Raw genomic sequence first — 13,818 nt, forward strand, 5'->3', positions numbered from 1 at the left:
GATTCCTAGAACTTGTACAGATGCACGGAACCATCAGGGTAAGTGGCGAAGAGGACTCGGGGCGTTGAACTACATCGCAGAGAGTTTACAGCACTGAATCAGGCCACTTGGCCCAACTGGTCTATGCTCGTGTTTACGCTACACGCGAGAATCTTCCCAATCCTACTCCATCAGAATAACCTTCTATTCCCTTCTTTCTCTCTCTCTCTTTCACGCTCATGTGTTTATCCAACCCCCCCTTAAAACGTACCTGCACCAGTCTCCTCAACCACCCCATGTGGTAGCGAGTTCCACATTTTCACACATTCCATTAACTTGTACGAAGAACCAATAACAGTGGCTCTTTCTTTACATTAAACTCTCAACGGTTTGAGAGAAAAAATATAACCAAACGCATTCAAACGATTGCATTTAGAACATAGAACAGTACAGCCCCTTCGGCCCTCAATGTTGTGCCGAGCCATGATCACCCTACACAAACCCACGTATCCACCCTATACTCGTAACCCAACAACCCCCCCTTAACCTTACTTTTTTATTAGGACACTACGGGCAATTTAGCATGGCCAATCCACCTAACCCGTACATCTTTGGACTGTGGGAGGAAACCGGAGCACCCGGAGGAAACCCACGCACACAGGGGGAGGACGTGCAGACTCCACACAGACAGTGACCCAGCCGGGAATCGAACCTGGGACCCTGGAGCTGTGAAGCATTTATGCTAACCACCATGCTACCCTGCTGCCCTCCAACAACCCCCCCTTAACCTTACTTTTTTATTAGGACACTACGGGCAATTTAGCATGGCCAATCCACCTAACCCGCACATCTTTGGACTGTGGGAGGAAACCGGAGCACCCGGAGGATGCGCACACATTTCACAGTGGCTTCCCATTTTCTCCTTAAACTTTCTACTTTCTTACCTTTCTTGTGCTTAATTGAAAATTTAATGAAGCCAAAAACATTTTAATTCGTAAATTTTGTTAATTATTAAAAGACTTCAGTCTATTGTTCTTGCTATTGGTTACCTGATTCTGCTGTTGGAAACAAATGCCTATTTCAGCTAAGCTGTAAATTTCATGTACTGAATCTCGTCAGCCCAGAACAGGAAAGATGTGTTAATGACACACAGTTATTACCGCATAAATTGTTCAGCCTGTCCAGGGAATGCAGGGAGACGCCAGAGTCATGAATCTCCAGCTACTGTTGGGTCATTTTATGCCCATTGCTGGCTTCGCTCTCAGCCTCCCCCATACTTTTAAAAAACATCCTGGACTTGCACATTAATCCCCCACTTAACTTGACGTGGTTAAGTTAGGGCCATAAATTAAGAGTGGGAAGTAACTCCTTTTTAAACAAAGCACAACTGTTAATGCAATCAATTTCTTTGGTCCAGAAGCTGAATAATTGAAACTGTTCAATCTCAAACCAACAGGTTGAGAGAGATGGAAAAGAATGTTACAATTTAAATTTTACTTTTCTCTTCTGTCTTTCTCTTCCTCGCTTTGTTTCACTTCCTGCTCAGACTCAAATTCTCCCAATTTCCTTCTCCATCGTTCCTCTGTGTCTTTCTCAATCCTTGAATCGTGTTGCGTCACAGAGTTCCCAGATAGCCCATTATGCTCTCCACACCGTTATCAGCTTATGCGCCCAGCAAGCAGCGCGGTAGCACAGTGGTTAGCCCTGTGGATTTGCAACACCAGGGTCCCAGGTTCGATTCCCGGCTTGGGTCACTGTCTGTGCAGAGTCTGTGCATTCGCCCCGTGTCTGCATGGGTTTCCTCCGGGTGCTCCGGTCCGCTTTCCTCCCAAAAGCCGTGCTTGTTAGTTAACTGGGACATTCTGAATTCTCCCTCTGTGTACCCGAACAGGTGCCGGAATGTGGCAACTAGGGGCTTTTCACAGTAACTTCATTGCAGTGTTTTTAAAAATAAATTTAGAGTACCCAATTCATTTTTTCCAATCAAGGGGCAATTCAGCGTGTTCAATCCACCTACCCTGCACACCTTTGGATTGTGGGGGCGAAACAAAAGGAGAATGTGCAAACTCCACACGGACAGTGACCCAGAATCAAACCTGGGACCTCGGCGCCGTGAGACTGCAGTGCTACCTCTGCGCCACCGTGTTGCCCAACTTCATTGCAGTGTTAATGTCAGCCCACTTGCGACAATAATAAAGATTAGTATTATTAAGATCCAGAGAAAGTAGCTGAAGGGCTGGGGGAAAATCTAACTATGACCAGGATTTCTGGGGCTGACCTTACACAGAAACTAATTGCAAAGGAAAATCTGAATCCTCACACACAACAGAGCCAACATGAGTTTAGCAACAATGAGCTGGTCATCTGGCATAACTATTACATTCCTCACTAAAAAGTAATCATACCTTGACTATGCCACGAATGTGCATCTTTGCAATCATCTCCGAGGTGTACAGAAACATCAGGAGCATGTCCAAGGTAAAGGTCACGTGCTGGAGAGGTGGGTAGTGTTGAAAGGTCTTTGGTGTGTTCATGCAGACGGAAATGACGCTGATGATGGAGCAAACTCGCAGCAGAGAGTGAACCCACTGTACACAAAGAGAAAGCACAGGTAAGACCCTCTCCTCTTTAACACACAGAAGGAACCTACAAGTTACAGATACCCGGGGAGACGAGCAGCTGCTCTTAATTTTGAAACAGCTACTGTACGTACTCAAGAGGCTGTGGAGTGGCTCAAATCCAGGACACGGGCAGGGCGCCAGAAAGAATTCCAGTGACAGTCCATTGTTTGTAACAATACTGGGCAGCAAGGTAACACAATGGTTAGCACAGGTGCTTCACAGCTCCAGGGTCCCAGGTTCGATCCCCGGCTTGAGGGACTGTCTGTGTGGAGTCTGCACGTTCTCCCCGTGTCCGCGTGGGTTTCCTCCGGGTGCTCTGGTTTCCTCCCACAGTCCAAAGATGTGCAGGTTAGGTGGATTGGCCAGGCTAAATTGCCCTTAGTGTACAAAAAAGGGTGGTGGGGTTACAGGGATAGGGTGGAGGCGTAGGGATAGGTTGGGGGGGGGGGGGGGGGGGTGGGCTTAGGTAGGGTACTCTTCAAAGGACACGTGCAGACCCGATGGGCCAAATGGCCTCCTTCTGCACTGTAAATTCTATGATTCTATGAACCTTCAGACCATAGTTTGAACATTTTTAGAGTGTGGCATCTGTGCGTAAACCAAGGATTTGGTGCATCAAAGAGTGTTTGTGGTTCATAATTTGCCGGATTTTTGTGTCTCTTGACTCTTTGAGCCTCTCAATAGGTGTCTGTCTGTACCAGGTGTCCAATTATTGGGAGTGTTCATGAACCCAGGATTCACTGTGTAACCATCTATGTAGTCCTCAACATCCATAGCCAGGGCACAATTAAACTATCAATATCATTATCCTGCACGTCCATCCAAAATATTACTGTTTTTAATTTGCAGAACAAATACTCGTCACATTCAATCTCGTTTAACTTCACCCCAGCCTCCTGGAATAGGAAAACTTTGCTTTGAATGTTTTTGATGCAGTTTTTTTCCTCAATCTGCAGTACTTCGCTTTTCTCCACATTAGACCTCATTTACAGAGCGATTATTTCACCCACTTTTTACATAATTTCGATTTTTACTTCATGCTAAACCAATTCAACTTCCTCGAGCTTGAAAATTTGACCAGTTTGAAGTGAACTCTGAATCCAACCTGCTGGCTCAGATTGAGATGCAGGCACATCTCAATTGCAGAAATTGTGAGTGGGTTTCCTCCGGGTGCTCCAGTTTCCTCCCACGGTCTGAAGATGCGCAGGTTAGGTGGGGTTACGGGGATTGGGCGGAGGAATGGGCCGAGATAAGGTGCGCTTTCGGAGGGGCGGTGCAGACTCGATGGGCCAAATGGCCTCCTTCTGCAGTGTAAGGATTCTATGAATTCCTCTCCCTTCATACAGACATCACTTCACTGACAGCACCCTTACAGATGGTGCAGAGGATATTTGCCAGAATGGTACCAGGGATGTTGGTTTTCAATGGAGTCACTGGATAAGCTGGACGACAGAGAAGGTTAAGGGAAAATTTAGAAGCTACGATATGGGTAAATGAGAATAAACTGTTTTCAAAGGCAGGAGGGTCGGTAACCAGAAGGACACAGATCAAAGGCAATTTTGAAGAAGTGTAAAAAAACGTTGGGGGTGAAGTGCGAGGGGACAAGAGATTTTTCTTCAGTAAACACGGCGAGTTGTGGTGACCTAGAAGGTGCTGTCTGAAAGGGCCGGTGGGAGCAGATGAACTGTGACTTACGAAAGGAAATTGGAGTCATATCTGGAGGGTAAAAATCTACAGGGTCACAGGGAAAGAGCAGAGGGAGTTGGACTAATTGGACAGCCCTTCCAAACAGCCAGCACAGGGACGATGGGCTGATTGGACTCCTGTGAATTTCTTTCCTTTTCAGGTATATATCCAATTCCCCTTTTCAGAATAAATAAGGATTGAACCACACTCCAAATAAAAAGAAATTAAAATCGCTTATTGTCACAAGTAGGCTTCAATGAAGTTACTGTGAAAAGCCCCTAGTCGCCACATTCCGGCGCCTGTCCGGGGAGGCTGGTACGGGAATCGAACCGTGCTGCTGGCCTGCTTTAATGGTCTGCTTTAAAAGCCAGCGATTTAGCCCGATGAGCTAAACCAGCCCCAGGTAACACACCTGGAAATGAGATCGAAAGTAGCAGCCGAACACTTACTTTTGACTGCTCAACGTTAATGAAGATTGAAGAAATTGGCAAAAAATATACTGACATTCATTGGGGCAGGGCAGCATGGAAACTAGCACATAGAGATAAAAGACATGAAAAATACCCTGAGTGTGTAGACGTATGAAGATTATGACAATGCTCAAATTCGCAGAATATGATGAGATATTAGATAAACACACGAGAGAGAATGAACTAGAAGGATGGGGGGGGGGGGGGGGGGTGGTGGTGGGGGGTTAAGAGGAGGCTCGGCTGGAGCACAAACATCAGCACGGACCAGTTGGGCCGAATGGCTTGATTCCCCCCCTGCGCATTTCTCGTCATGCTGTGCAATAACCAGAAGGAGGAGCTCTTTTCTCACTCTGTCATTTTACGATTCACAGCTAATAGACTTTGGGTCAATACTTTAATAAGTTGTCCCGCAGAATCACTGACAACAGATCAAGACCTCACCTTGGCTGAAGATTAATTGATCGAAAGCATTCCTGTGGGGGGGGGGAGGCAATGGCACAGCACAGACAGTGGCGGCTCGCAAATTCGACTCAAATCATTAGGAGTCCTTCAGAAAGGATGCGTGAGGATCCAGTCCCAGTCCCACCACCTTAGCACTGAGATTAATCTGCAGCAGCATTTCAAGGTACGTTGGAGCGGATTGTCGTCTCCTTCTGTACTGTTTCATTCTATGATTCGTGGGGGCCACGTGGGTATTCCAGTCACTCAAGAGGAAGAGAGGTGGATCATTTACAGCCACATTGGGCCCACAATTCCAATGGAATACTCATTTCATCAGCCCCAGGGCAGAGAGATACTGCTTCCTGAACATGGGGGACGGACCTCATGGTAAATAGAGAAATCAATTTACATAATCACAGAACCTTACTGAATAAGATTAGGTCATTAAACCCACCGTGCCCACTCTTAGAAAGAGCTGTCCAATTTATTCCCAGGCCTCAGATTGCCCCCCCATATTCCTTTTTTAAAAAAAAATTTAGAGTATCCAATTCATTTGTTTCCAATTAAGGGGCAATTTAGCGTGGCCAATCCACCTACCCTGCACGTCTTTGGGCTGTGGGGCGAAACCCAAGCAAACACGGGGAGAATGTGCAAACTCAACACGGACAGTGACCCAGAGCCGGGATCGAACCTGGGACCTCGGCGCCCTGAGGCAGCAGTGCTAACCCACTGTGCCACCGTGCTGCCCCTTCCTCCCATATTCCTGAGAATCCGTCCTCTTAACGACCAGTCCCATGACCTTTCGCAAGTTCCTGCAGTCAGATCACAAAATCCTCTCGGGTAGTGCACTTGAGATGATAACCACGATGGCGCAGTGGTTAGCACTGCTGCCTCACAGCGCCAGATACCCGGGTTCAGTTCCGGCCTTGGGTGACTGTCTGTGTGGAGTCTGCACGTTCTCCCCTTGTCTGCGTGGGTTTCCTCCAGGTGCTTCGATTTCCTCCCGCAGTCCAAAGATGTGCAGGTTAGGTGGATTAGCCATGATCAATTGCCCCTTAGTGCCCAAAAGATTAGGTGTGGTTACTGGGCTACGGGATAGGGTGGGGTGTGGGCCGAGGTAGGGCGTTCTTGCAGGTCGCTGCAGACTCAATAGGCCGAATGGCCTACTTCCGCATCGTAGGGATTCTGTGATATGCATGAACCAAAATTCTTCTTATTACCTCCTCTGCTTCCTTTATGAATTATTACAAATCTATGATTGCCGACCCCTCTGCCATTGGGAGTGGTTTCTCCCAATACCAACTTGATCAAGATTTTCATGATTTTTAACACCTCTATTAAATCTCCCCTTCTAACCTTCTCAGCTGCAAGGAGAACTTCTCCATCTTCTCCAGCTTCTCCACATTAACTGACGTCCCTCAACCCTGGTCCCAGTCTAGTCAATCTCCTTCACACCTTCTTGAAGAACTTGACATCCTTCCGAGAGTGCGGCCCGGAAGTGGACACAGCACTCCAGCTGGGACTTAACCAGTGGCCTGTGAAGGTTCAGCATTATACCCTGGTGTCCGAGGGAAGCTGGAATTACAGTGGGCAATACGCCAGATATGGTAGAGTGGATGGCAGCAGCAGAGGAGATTTATAACCGGGCAAACCGGTGACCCAGGAAATACCTGGTGGAGGAATAGAGATGCTGATAATTTATATTTTAGGCACTACCCTAAAAAAAAAGAGATATTTAACCAAATGCTTTCTCAAAGAGATCTGCTTTGAGAAGTATTTTATAAAGAGGAGAGAGGGGTGGAGTGCTGAATTGGTTCAGGAAGGGGATTCCAGGGCTCCAGGCCCTCATCAGCTGAACACAATGCCACCAACATAGGAACAAATAAAATTGGAAAGAACAGGAATGGAGGAGGACAGACCTCTTGGAGGCTTCACAGGCGTAGGAGGAATTCCCAGGGGTAGGGAGGTGATGGAAGGATTTGAAACTACGGATAAGAATTTGAAAGTCAAGATGTTGCTGGATCAGGAGCTAGTACAGGTCAGTAAGCACGAGGGGTGCTGGGTGAACAGGACTTTGTGTAAGTTAGGGCAGCAGAGCTTTGGACGAGCTCATGTATCTGGAGGACGGGAGGCCTGGCAAGAGAACATTTAGAGAAACTTGTCAACTAAAATCGTGAAGACTTCAAGTCTGACTTACCGGCTTATTGATCCACAGAATGTCAGCGTTATCAGTCAGCATCTCATCAGGTCCAAAGTCGGTGACAGGCTGACTCTCCACTCGCGAACTTTGTTTGCGTTTCAGCATCTTCGAAATCAACGTTTTCCCAAAAATAAGTTCTGTCAACATCAAAAAAAAAGTCAGACGGAAACAACGGGCTGGATTTTCATGGAGTCGGGGGGGACTCCATTCAGGCCCCGATACCCTGTCCCATTCCTGGGATTTCCCATTTTCAGTAGCGCCTGCTGAGGGTGCGAGCTGGTTCGGGCCACCATCCCATACCCTGAACTCCCGACCTGGCTGGCGCCATTGCCAGGATGTGCACATGGATACATTCCCACAACTTCCATGGAGGAGGGCCGGCTTTTCAAACAGAGTCATGGTTTGAGGCAGCACGGTAGCATGTTGGTTAGCATAAATGCTTCACAGCTCCAGGGTCCCAGGTTCGATTCCCGGCTGGGTCACTGTCTGTGCGGAGTCTGCACGTCCTCCCCGTGTGTGCGTGGGTTTCCTCCGGGTGCTCCGGTTTCCTCCCACAGTCCAAAGATGTGCGGGTTAGGTGGATTGGCCATGCTAAATTGCCCGTAGTGTCCTAAAAAGTAAGGTTAACGGGGGGGTTGTTGGGTTATGGGTATAGGGTGGATACGTGGGTTTGAGTAGGGTGATCATTGCTCGGCACAACATCGAGGGCCGAAGGGCCTGTTCTGTGCTGTACTGTTCTATGGTTCTCGGCACCTCAGAGATGTCGTCAACAATAGTGTGGATCAAGGAACCTTCTGAAAGGCAAGTTCAAAAAGTCCTCCTTTTTACCCCATGCTAAGATATGCCCCTCATCCACACTCCATGGCCCTCATGACCCCGTACCAAGCCATCCCTCCTCACCCATTATACACGCCACAGGATAAATGAACCCGACAGTGACAATACAACATATAACAGTAAAAAAAAAAACTTTTTAACTTGAGGCCAATAAAAGTGTCAACCACCGGACACTTCAAAGTATCAATAACCAAACCTGCCAGCACTTCAACCTCTATCTTGTGGAAATAACCATTTGTGCAATTGACAGAAGAGACCAGAGAGTTTGAGCAGTCAAATAAGCAATGTTTTCCTGTGGCTCAGGTGTTTCAATAGTCTAATAGAATTGTGGGCTGTCAGCCAAGAATGCCTAATGAGGCTTGGCTCAGAGCCCAGAAATCCATCAGATTGGTGAAACAGATGAGCCTCTGTGGCTGTCTCTGAATTTTGTCCTGGGTTGGCTAGGCCAACTGTTGCCCGCACCTGCTCCCCGGGAATTAAAATCCCACCTTTCCCAACATTTACTCCTGAGGCAGTTGGGATGAATTGGGAATCTTCCTGACTCCCACGACTTGCCTTGAAGATGAAAAGTTGTGCCTCTCCTGCCGTCACCTTATCACACACAGTTTTTTGCTGTTTCAGCACTCCCCCACCCCCCCCCCGCCTTCCCTGCTTAATCAATAGCACTATCAATCCTTAATTTCATACTTTTAATTTCTTCTTCACAGTTGAGCAACAGCGAAGTTTCAAAAAAAAAACAGCTGTTTGATTGTTGCAGCATTTTGAGTTTTGGGATGTCCAAAATATTAATCCACAAACAAAAATAGAGTTCAACATCTCAATGGTTTTCAAACATTTGTTCAAATGGACTAGTACAAAGAACAAAGAAAAGTACAGCACAGGAACAGGCTCTTTGGCCCTCCAAGCCTGGTCCGACCATGCTGCCCGTCTAAACTAAAATCTTCTACACTTCCGGGGTCCGTATCCCTCGATTCCCATCATGGAAACCTCCATCTAAGTATGTTGTGCAATATGAAAATGCAGCAAGTCAACAGTGCGTTAATAAAACCTTTTAGGGAAATATGTATTGCGTGTTGCTCACCACATTTCTCCATCCCTGTTCCCTCCCTAGGGGGTGCAGCCAGCCCACCGTGTGCTTCCGGAGTGACGGCTCTGATCCCACCTCCCACTTTCCCCTTGCATTGCGGAGCCTGGAAAAGTCCTCACCGACCCTCAATGCTCCATGAATCCGAGCACTGCATCTTCCCACGGAAGGAAGAGTTAGTTGCCCAACTCTCCAAGGATTCAGAATTTCTCCCATACTGAGATGGAGGGTTGGGAGGGGTGCTTTTTGGTAGTTTGGGGGAAAAATGCTTTCACCTTGCACACCCACCCTGGATAAAGGATTAACAAGGTACACAGGTGGAAACCGGCCAGCCTGCTGATGTTCCAGACCTCTGCACCATTTGTATTGGAATAGGAGAGATTCTTGCTCCAAACTCCATGTTAGGGGATTAATTTGAACATTAGAAAAATAACACCATCTCCCTCTTCAATCCTGGGGTTTAATCCCAGCCTAAATTTCAGTTAGATTTCACTTCTGTTGGTTTTTGTTCAAGATGCCAGGTTAAAAACATCCCAATGTTAGAGCAGTGGTAATGTCACTGGACTAGTAACCAGAGGCCCAGGCTATCGCTCTGGGGACCCGGGCTAAATCCCACCATGGCAGCTGATTTCCTTAATAAATCTGGAATTGAAAACTAGTCTCAGTAAACGGTGATCATCGATTGTTGCAAAAACCAACCTGGTTCACCAATGCCCTTTAGAGGAACCTCCACGATAGTCCTCAATACTGGGACCCCGCAAGGCTGCGTACTTAGCCCCCTACTATACTCCCTGTACACACACGACTGGGTGGTAAAATTCAGCTCCAACTTTATCTACAAGTTTGCTGATGACACAACCGTAGTGCGTCGGATCTTGAACAACGATGAGTCAGAGTACAGGAGGGAGATAGAGAACCTAGTGGAGTGGTGTAACGACAGCAATCTCTCCCACAATGTCAGCAAAACTAAGGAGTTGGTCATCGACTTCAGGAAGTGGAGTGTCGTACACGCACCTGTCTGCATCAACAGGGCCGAGGTGGAGATGGTTGACAGCTTCAAATTCCTAGGGGTGCACATCACCAACAATCTGTCCTGGTCCACCCACATCGGCGCTTTGACTAAGAAAGTTCAACAGCGCCTAGATTTCCTCAGGAAACTAAGGAAATTTGACATGTCCACATTGACTCTTACCAACTTTTACAGATGCGCCATCCTATCTGGCTGTATCACAGCCTGGTATGGCAACTGCTCGGCCCAAAACCGCAAGAAACTACAGAGTCGTGAACACAACCCAGTCCATCACACAAACCGCCTCCCATCCACTGACTCTGTCGACACCTCCCGCTGCCCTGGGAAAGCGGGCAGCACATGCAAAGACCCCTCCCACCCGGGTTATTCTCCCTTCCAACCTCTTCCATCAGACAGGAGATACAAAAGTCTGAGAACATGCACCAATACATTAAAAAACAGCAGAATAGAAGGGCGGGAGGCAGAATGGAAGGCGGGGGGGGGGGGGCAGAATGGAAGGGGGAGGGCGGAATGGAAGGGGGAGGGCAGAATGGAAGGGGACAGAATGGAAGGGGGAGGGCAGAATGGAAGGGGGGCAGAATGGAAGAGGGAGGGCAGAATGGAAGGGGGCAGAATGGAAGAGGGAGGGGCAGAATGGAAGGGGGAGGGCAGAATGGAAGGGGGAGGGCAGAATGGAAGGGGACAGAATGGAAGGGGACAGAATGGAAGGGGACAGAATGGAAGGGGGAGGGCAGAATGGAAGGGGGCAGAATGGAAGAGGGAGGGCAGAATGGAAGGGGGCAGAATGGAAGGGGGCAGAATGGAAGAGGGAGTGCAGAATGGAAGGGGGAGGGCAGAATGGAAGAGGGAGGGCAGAATGGAAGGGGGAGGGCAGAATGGAAGGGGGAGGGCAGAATGGAAGGGGGCAGAATGGAAGAGGGAGGGCAGAATGGAAGGGGGAGGGCAGAATGGAAGGGGGCAGAATGGAAGGGGAGGGCAGAATGGAAGAGGGAGGGCAGAATAGAAGGGGGCAGAATGGAAGAGGGAGGGCAGAATGGAAGGGGGCAGAATGGAAGAGGGAGGACAGAATGGAAGGGGGAGGGCAGAATGGAAGGGGAGGGCAGAATGGAAGGGGGCAGAATGGAAGAGGGAGGGCAGAATGGAAGGGGGAGGGCAGAATGGAAGAGGGAGGGCAGAATGGAAGGGGGAGGGCAGAATGGAAGGGGAGGGCAGAATGGAAGGGTGGGGGCAGAATGGAAGGGGAGGGCAGAATGGAAGGGCGGGGGGCAGAATGGAAGGGGGAGGGCAGAATAGAAGAGGGCAGAATGGAAGAGGGAGGGCAGAATGGAAGGGAGAGGGCAGAATGGAAGGGGGCAGAATGGAAGGGGGGCAGAATGGAAGAGGGAGGGCAGAATGGAAGGGGGCAGAATGGAAGAGGGGGGCAGAATGGAAGGGAGAGGGCAGAATGGAAGGGGGCAGAATGGAAGGGGGCAGAATGGAAGAGGGAGTGCAGAATGGAAGGGGGAGGGCAGAATGGAAGAGGGAGGGCAGAATGGAAGGGGGAGGGGCAGAATGGAAGGGGGAGGGCAGAATGGAAGGGGGCAGAATGGAAGAGGGAGGGCAGAATGGAAGGGGGAGGGCAGAATGGAAGGGGGCAGCAGAATGGAAGGGGAGGGCAGAATGGAAGAGGAGGGCAGAATAGAAGGGGGCAGAATGGAAGAGGGAGGGCAGAAGGAAGGGGGCAGAATGGAAGAGGGAGGACAGAATGGAAGGGGGAGGGCAGAATGGAAGGGGAGGGCAGAATGGAAGGGGGCAGAATGGAAGAGGGAGGGCAGAATGAAGGGGAAGGGGGAGGGCAGAATGGAGCAGAATGGAAGGGAGGGCAGAATGGAAGGGGGAGGGCAGAATGGAAGGGGAGGGCAGAATGGAAGGGGGGGGGGCAGAATGGAAGGGGAGGGCAGAATGGAAGGGCGGGGGGCAGAATGGAAGGGGGAGGGCAGAATAGAAGCGGGCAGAATGGAAGAGGGAGGGCAGAATGGAAGGGGGAGGGCAGAATGGAAGGGGGCAGAATGGAAGGGGGGCAGAATGGAAGAGGGAGGGCAGAATGGAAGGGGGCAGAATGGAAGAGGGGGGGCAGAATGGAAGGGAGAGGGCAGAATGGAAGGGGGCAGAATGGAAGAGGGAGGGCAGAATGGAAGGGGGAGGGCAGAATAGAAGGGGGCAGAATGGAAGAGGGAGGGCAGAATGGAAGGGGGCAGAATGGAAGAGGGAGGGCAGAATGGAAGGGGGCAGAATGGAAGAGGGAGGGCAGAATGGAAGGGGGAGGGCAGAATGGAAGGGGGAGGGCAGAATGGAAGGGGGCAGAATGGAAGAGGGAGGGCAGAATGGAAGGGGAGGGCAGAATGGAAGAGGGAGGGCAGAATGGAAGAGGGAGGGCAGAATGGAAGGGGGCAGAATGGAAGGGGGAGGGCAGAATGGAAGAGGGAGGGCAGAATGGAAGAGGGAGGGCAGAATGGAAGGGGGCAGAATGGAAGGGGGAGGGCAGAATGGAAGGGGGAGGGCAGAATGGAAGGGGGAGGGCAGAATGGAAGGGGGAGGGCAGAATGGAAGGGTGGGGGCAGAATGGAAGGGGGAGGGCAGAATGGAAGGGGGCAGACTGGAAGGGGGCAGACTGGAAGGGGGAGGGCAGAATCTATGTTGAGGACGATGTTTTAACCAGGAATTGCGCAAGTCTCCGATTCCTGCGGCCTGATTATAAACCCCCACCCACCCCCCAACCCCCCCCCCCCCATCCCCCCCACACACCCCACACACACCCCATCCCACCACCCCCCCCCCCCCCCACCCCTCTCCAACGTGATTGGCTGATGTGCCGTAGCCATGGCAACAGCCCTTTAAATGCCGGTGTATCCATCCTCAAATTCACCTTTTGTCATCTGTCTGCAATTGCCGATCGCGGCAGCCCGGCCGCTTCTCCCATCGACACAGACAGGCAGCTTGTTAGCTACAGATAGAGGAATATATCTGGGCCAGCCCCTCACTGACCCCCCCCCCCCCCCCAAAGCAGAGACACAACCCATCAGTGAAACTGACCTGAGGCAGCAGGGCTGATATTGACATGAAGCCCCCACTTCCCCGGCGATCGCTCCGACGCGGTGCAAAGGGCCACTGGAAGCAACAATTCTAATATTTGTATTTCTTTTCCTCCACAAATCCATTGGAGACCTTGGTACCGGAAGTGCAAAACATTCTACTGAGAGGAGGCGGGACTTCCGAGAAGGGGAAGGGGTACAGGTGAAATGGACAGAAACTCACCCGCGGGGGGGGGGGGGGGGGGGTGAGGGCGCCCACCCTTTCTCAATGGGAGGACACAAAATAAACCTGGGGGCTGTCCTCAGGGTTACCCAGTGGTCACCCTCGCAGGGGTATCTCCTCCTCCCCACCCCCCACCCCCCCACCCACTCACCCCTCCGCAGGGGGTGCCCAGCCAG

At 50.2% G+C, this 13,818-nt stretch overlaps 1 protein-coding gene across 5 annotated transcripts in view; it reads right to left on the minus strand.

Moving 5' to 3' along the window:
- Nucleotides 1–13,570, minus strand: part of nalcn (sodium leak channel, non-selective) — a 259,921-nt gene extending 246,351 nt beyond the window's left edge. For 3 of the 5 annotated variants that reach the window (XM_038818427.1, XM_038818428.1, XM_038818431.1), the window contains exons 1-3: nt 13,254–13,333; nt 7,395–7,534; nt 2,385–2,567 (exon numbers count right to left, since the gene is read on the minus strand). In XM_038818427.1, coding sequence (XP_038674355.1) covers nt 2,385–2,567; nt 7,395–7,534; nt 13,254–13,263 — 333 coding nt within the window. In that variant the 5' untranslated portion in view covers nt 13,264–13,333. Of the gene's footprint in view, nt 1–2,384; nt 2,568–7,394; nt 7,535–13,253; nt 13,334–13,420 lie in introns of those variants that run through there. The other 2 variants (XM_038818429.1, XM_038818430.1) reach the window with 2 other exon arrangements.
- Between the last annotated feature and the right edge of the window lie 248 nt (nt 13,571–13,818).

The sequence above is a fragment of the Scyliorhinus canicula genome, chromosome 14, assembly GCF_902713615.1.
Source record: "Scyliorhinus canicula chromosome 14, sScyCan1.1, whole genome shotgun sequence".
Lineage (NCBI taxonomy): Eukaryota > Metazoa > Chordata > Chondrichthyes > Carcharhiniformes > Scyliorhinidae > Scyliorhinus > Scyliorhinus canicula.